General features: G+C 51.9%; 1 protein-coding gene across 1 annotated transcript; it reads left to right on the top strand.

The window, feature by feature from the left end:
• Positions 1-220: 220 nt before the first annotated feature.
• Positions 221-5,586, top strand: LOC102436159 (intersectin-1-like; the record flags this gene model as incomplete). The annotated part of the gene is made up of 3 exons (XM_006109476.3): positions 221-1,137; positions 2,488-2,584; positions 5,464-5,586. Coding segments are annotated over exons 1-3 (380 nt in total), but the record flags the coding sequence as incomplete, so codon positions are not given.
• Between the last annotated feature and the right edge of the window lie 42 nt (positions 5,587-5,628).

The raw sequence follows: 5,628 nt of genomic DNA, 5'->3' as shown, positions 1-5,628 counted from the left end.
CAGGGAGACTGCCCAGGGCGGGTTCTGAGCACAGGGCCTGTGAAGTTGGGGTGCTCCCCAGCCCGAAGCTGCCCAAGCCCTCCGTGTGGGTTCTCATGGGGGGTTCGTTGCGCGGGCGTGAGGGACTCAGTCACGGGCCATCGGCTGTCGCCCCTCCAGCCCCCCCCGCCCTGGCCCAGGTCTGCAGGCAGGTGGGTGGGACTTCCTAGACTCCAGTCATGTCTTTGTATTTCCTGTCCCGGCTCCCAGCCCTCAGCTATTCAGGGGCCCCCACCCCCTCAGCCGCCTCATTCAGGTGCAGAAACATCCCTGCAGAGGTTCCCGGGTCGGGGAAGTTCTTGCGTCGGGACCAAGGACCAGGACCAGATATTGCAGCAGAGGCTGTGGCTGTCCGTCAGGGAAGTACAAGGGACTCAGGACCAGGCACTGGGCGAAGACGGGCGGGGTCTCTCCTCACAGTCACGGGACGAGAAGAGCCGAGCAGGAAGGAAGCATTCATTGCACTTCTCTCATTTCTCCATTTTTTGGTTGGAATCCTTCTGGAAGGAGCGACGGCCCCTCAGATCTCTGGCTGCTCTGAGGTTCAGTGTGTAAAGGACAGGCAGGAGAAAGCTCGGATTTATTTCCCCTTTATTTGCTAGTTTTCAAAATAAATTACCTGTGGTGACCAGCCAGGGTTTTTGGCTGGCTGGTTTTGAAGGCCATTGTGAGCTCCCGAGTCTGGTTCTGTGCTGCTTCCAGAGCTCTGCAGTGACTGTTCGGTTGGTCCTTCCCTCTGGCCAGGGGACCCTCCTCCGTGGGGTCTGGGTCCCTCACAGTTTGGTGCTCTCCCACGTGAGTGCCCGAGTGCGTGTTCTGGGGGGACTAGGTGGGAAGAGGGAAGCTCCTCCGCAGTCCTGGGTCCTGGTCAGTGATGTTGAAACGTGCCTCCGTGTGACGGCCGTCCCTCCTCCGCAGGTGTGGGCGGCCTGGCCAGCATGCCCCCGCTGCCGGCGGTCGCGCCAGTGCCAATGGGGACCCTCCCCGTGGTCGGGATGTCCCCCCCCCTCGTCTCCTCCGTCCCTCCAGCAGCAGTGCCTCCCCTGGCCAACGGGGCGCCCCCGGTCATGCAGCCGCTGCCTGCGTTCGCCCATCCTGGTAGGTGCCGCACGTTCTCGATAAACCTCTGTCTTCTTTCTGATTATATTCAAGTGGAGTTTTATTCCAGAGGAAAGTATTTTCATTTAATTTCTCATTGTTTTCAACATCTCAAATGGGAGGTGTGAGGCTGATTAAGGTATATATACTTGCTGAACTGAAGAAAAGGATGAAAAAGTTCCTAGTTTCATTTTGAAACTTTATCCAAAGCCTTTTTCCCTGTCATTGAAAGAAAGCTGGAGTATAAATGGAGACAGCCTAGTCTGACAAATGTTACTGAGGTCGTACCGACACGGAGCGTGTGCTTGTTAAAGGGTTTTGGATGTTCGAGTACATTCGGTGCTGATGACAGTTGGGCGTTCGCATTTGAACGTGATCCCTGCACTCAGCCCCAGTTTACCACATCTCTCAGGGTGTGTCTTTAAGTTACAGCCAAAGGATGTAAGTGAACCTCTTTTAAAGCTTTTTAAAATTTTTATATGTTTTTATTGATTTCAGAGAGAGGAAAGGAGAGGAAGCGAGAGAGAGAGAAACATCAATGATGAGAGAGAATCATTGATCAGCTGCCTCCTGCACACCCCACACTGGGGATTGAGCCCACAACCCGGGCCTGTGCCCTGACCGGGAATTAAACTGTGCCCTCCTGGTTCATAGGTCCACGCTTAACCACTGAGCCACACGGGCCGGGCTGAACCTCTTTTTAAAAAGATTTTCTTGTCACATGTGGTTCATCTGTCACATGTGACCGCGGCTGCAGACGTGCTGGCCGCGAGACAGCGCCTGCAGTGGTTCCAGGGATGCGGTGCCGGAGGCACCTCCTGTTTTCTTCTGTGGCTGCGGGCAAGGCCTGCAGGACGTTAGGCAAGGAGAGGGACTGTGCCCAGAGCTTTCCCTGACAGGCCCAGCAGCCGCAATGCAAATCAGCCGCCCCCTCTGCCCCCCCAGCGCCCCGCGGTACCTGGCCCTGGGACTTCTGTCTCCCCCACTCGGGACTCCCTTCAGCTCCTCAGCGCAGTGAGGAATGTGCCGTCCATATATTTAAGCTCTTCCTTCTCTGACTGTTGACAGATCTTATGAAATATGATACCAAGTGTTTGATGAAAGTAAAGTTTTGTGGGTGTACACGTTACTACTTCGGTGCCTTTCAGTGGGAACAAGTAAATCTAGAAACATTTGGCAAGAGGGTGGGAAGCAAGGCGGGAATAACGTTTTGAGTCCAGGATGGGGAAGGAAGGAGGAGTGATTTCTGCCTCAGACTTGATGGCTCTGCTTTTTCATTTTTGTAAGCAGGGGGGAAGGTTTCTTATCTGTGTGGAATTAAAATTATTCAACATTTATTTATTTTTACAGCAGCCACATTGCCAAAGAGTTCTTCTTTTAGTAGGTCTGGCCCAGGGTCCCAGCTGAACACTAAGTTACAGAAGGCGCCCTCACTCGACGTGGCGAGGTAAGTGCGACTGTTTTAAACGGGCAGTTTGGTTCAGGTATCACCTGATAACTCACAAATGAGAAAACGAGCGAGCTGTGTTCTTTATCGCCTTTCTTTTGTAGAACGGCAAAATGTTCTCACTTCTGGTTTTACATGTGTTTGTTTACAGCATCAAGGACGTGGCGTTTCCTTTAAAGGATGTTTTTTAAGAGGATGGGTAGTAGTAAATGTTTAAATCGAATCACATGCAACTCGAGGTGTCAGGGGAGAAAGCAAGTTAACTATTTTGTGTTTAGTCATGAAAAGTTTACAAATGTTTTATATGAAGATGAGAGCAATAATGGCCTTATTTTTAATTCCAGCTCAGATAACCTTATGTAGTCCTTGAGAATCAACAGAACCCTATTTAAGGTCGATTTTTATGAAATGGATTATTCAGATTAATGGACAGGTGCTGTCCACCAAGTATGTGCCTCAATTTTGGCAAAGCTTGCATGATTTCATTGCTTATATTTTGGCCAATCTTGGTTTCATGTCATCTTTCATACTTTAATTTTCTTTTACCGTTACTTCTCCCCGCGTGTGGCTGCACTGAGCTGGAAAATTAAGCTCGGCTGGTAAGCCATCTCAGAACCTCTGGAAGGACAAGGGAATGTAGTGAAGACGATCCATCTTTTCTGTCTCAATCCTCTTTAGAAATCTCCCCTAAGTGAATCAAGGCGTTTCCACTTTAAAAAGTGTGTTGGATATAATTCAAATGCATCACCTTTTAAAAAACGATTTAAAGAAAACTGTAAACTGAAAAGCACTGTGCCAAATGCTTTCTGTCCATTCCCTCATTTAATGCTCCCTCTCTCCCCCATAAAGTGACTCTTCCTGTCCCCGTGGTAAGATGAGGAAGAAGCTCAGAGACACTAAGAGACTTGCTCAAACTAGCATCTCCCTTCAGTGCCCGCGCTCGGGGTTGGACCGAGCTCTTGCTGATTTTAAGGCATGTCCTTACCTGTGGAAGTTTGCTCCCAAAACTTCAGTTACTAAAAGAAAACACACACACTCCGGTTACTGTGGTGACAGACATCTGTGTTCCACTTCACTGAGGTTCTACACTCAGACTCAGGAACCTTTGCTGAGCATCTCCTTATCAGACACCTCGTTAGCCCCGCCCCACCCGCCTCCTCCTGGGCAGGAAGCAGTGTCTCAGAATTGTGCCCAGGGAGATGGACCCAGAGAGGCCGCTGCTCACCCAGGGTCACAGCTGACCAGTGCACAGCGGAGGTGGACACTCGGGTCCTCACGCCCTGAACTCCACATCTTCTCCCTCCAGTGCCACGCCGGAGGCTCGGCCGCCTCTGCTCCCCGCTGGATGGTCAGTCTGTCCTGACGTTGATTTATGACATTAGAATGAATAAATAACCAGTATTCAGCAAACATTGGTGCTATGAAGACACTGTTTTTTTTAAGATAGTCATCTTTTCAGTCATTTAAACTTCTAGCAAATTCCTGTAATGTGGCCTCTAGCTTTTTGGCTACCTGTTGATGAATTTTTAGTCTGTTTACGTTCTCAGGAAGTTGGCAGGAAACTCTGCCTTGATAAGTGTAATCTGGGGCCCCTTCTGTGCGCAGCACCCGAGCCCGGGGTGCAGGGGGCAGATAACAGCCCTGACAGATATCAGGAGCTGGAGTCAGCAGCGAGGCGTTAGTGAAAATGAGGGAGCTGTTGCAGGAGTACGCGCAGCAGGCGAGGCGTTGGTAAGTGCTTCTGTTCAGGGTCGTTCACAAAAAGGGAAAAGGTGAGCTTGTGCAGGTGCTTCCCGTGCCCGGGCCAGTGCCTGCGTGTGAAGCGCTGCACTAGGTGTGAGTGCCCAGGTCCCGTCGCTACAGGATGCTCGCAGGTTCAGCTGATGGTTACAGTTCGCTTTTGCATGTGAGGAATAGGTGTTTCCGTGGCAATGAAAGGAAATGGCACAGGGCACTAGGCGTCGCCAGCCCTGGAACGCAACGCGCTGCTGCTGTCATTGTGTGTAAGTTACTGGCTCTTCACAGCCCCGGGGCCAGTGACGCTGTGGGCCCTGCTGCTGTCATTGTGTGTAAGTTACTGGCTCTTCACAGCCCGGGGCCAGCGACGCTGTGGGCCCTGCTCTCCGGGGCCTTGGCCGGGCTGTACTCCGAGCGGAGCCAGCTCCCGCTCCCGTCGCCACCACGGGTGCCAGGGCCCTGCTCTCCGCAGCCAAGGCCGGGCTGTACTCCGGGCTGGTGGAGCCAGCTCCCGCTCCCGCCACCACGGGTGCCAGGGCCCTGCGCCTGTGCTCCTTTCTGGGAAGGCCTCCATTTGTGGGAATTGAAACTTCCCGGAACAGAATGACTGTCTGCATTAAGAAATACATCCTGAGGGGAGGAAAAAAAAAAGGAGACATATATAATACTCTTTGTAATACTTTAAGCAATAAAACAATTTAAAAGAAAGAAAGAAATACATCCTGTGTGTTGGTGCGTAGAAGGTTGGACTTTTGGAGAATGAGTCTGTACAGGGAGGGGCTTGTCGGCGATCAGCACGGCTGTTTAAACCAGGAGAGAACGCTCTAGAAGCGTGAAAGCCTGGACATTGTCGGGTCATCTCAGTTCCGAGGGTCCATACCTGTGTGGGCCCTTGAGATGATTAAATCATGTATAAAAGCTGTGTTGCGCTTACCCTTGATTCTGGAAAAATCATACGCTTATTTGTATCTCTTATGAAAGAGACGCTCACGGCCTTAAAAGGTGGACAGACTCATTACAGAACATTCAGAAATTGTGGTTCAGAAGGGAGCAGAGGTCAAGCGGGTTTTCTAGAGACGGCTCGGTTGACCGACACTCCTGGGTGGTGCTGCTGCTCACGCCTCCCTCTCTCCCTCCCGCAGCGCCCCGCCGCTGGCCGAGTGGGCGGTGCCCCAGTCGTCCAGGCTCAAGTACCGCCAGCTGTTCAACAGCCACGACAAGACCATGAGCGGACACCTCACAGGTATTGCAGAGGAGAGAGCGTGGTGAGCGTGGGCTTTGTTCGGGAGGCACGCTGTTTCTAGCCG

The sequence above is a fragment of the Myotis lucifugus genome, unplaced genomic scaffold (assembly GCF_000147115.1).
Source record: "Myotis lucifugus unplaced genomic scaffold, Myoluc2.0 scaffold_10304, whole genome shotgun sequence".
NCBI classification, from domain to species: domain Eukaryota; kingdom Metazoa; phylum Chordata; class Mammalia; order Chiroptera; family Vespertilionidae; genus Myotis; species Myotis lucifugus.
Note: the sequence above shows the minus strand (reverse complement) of the source record. Positions and strands in the feature narration are given on the sequence as shown.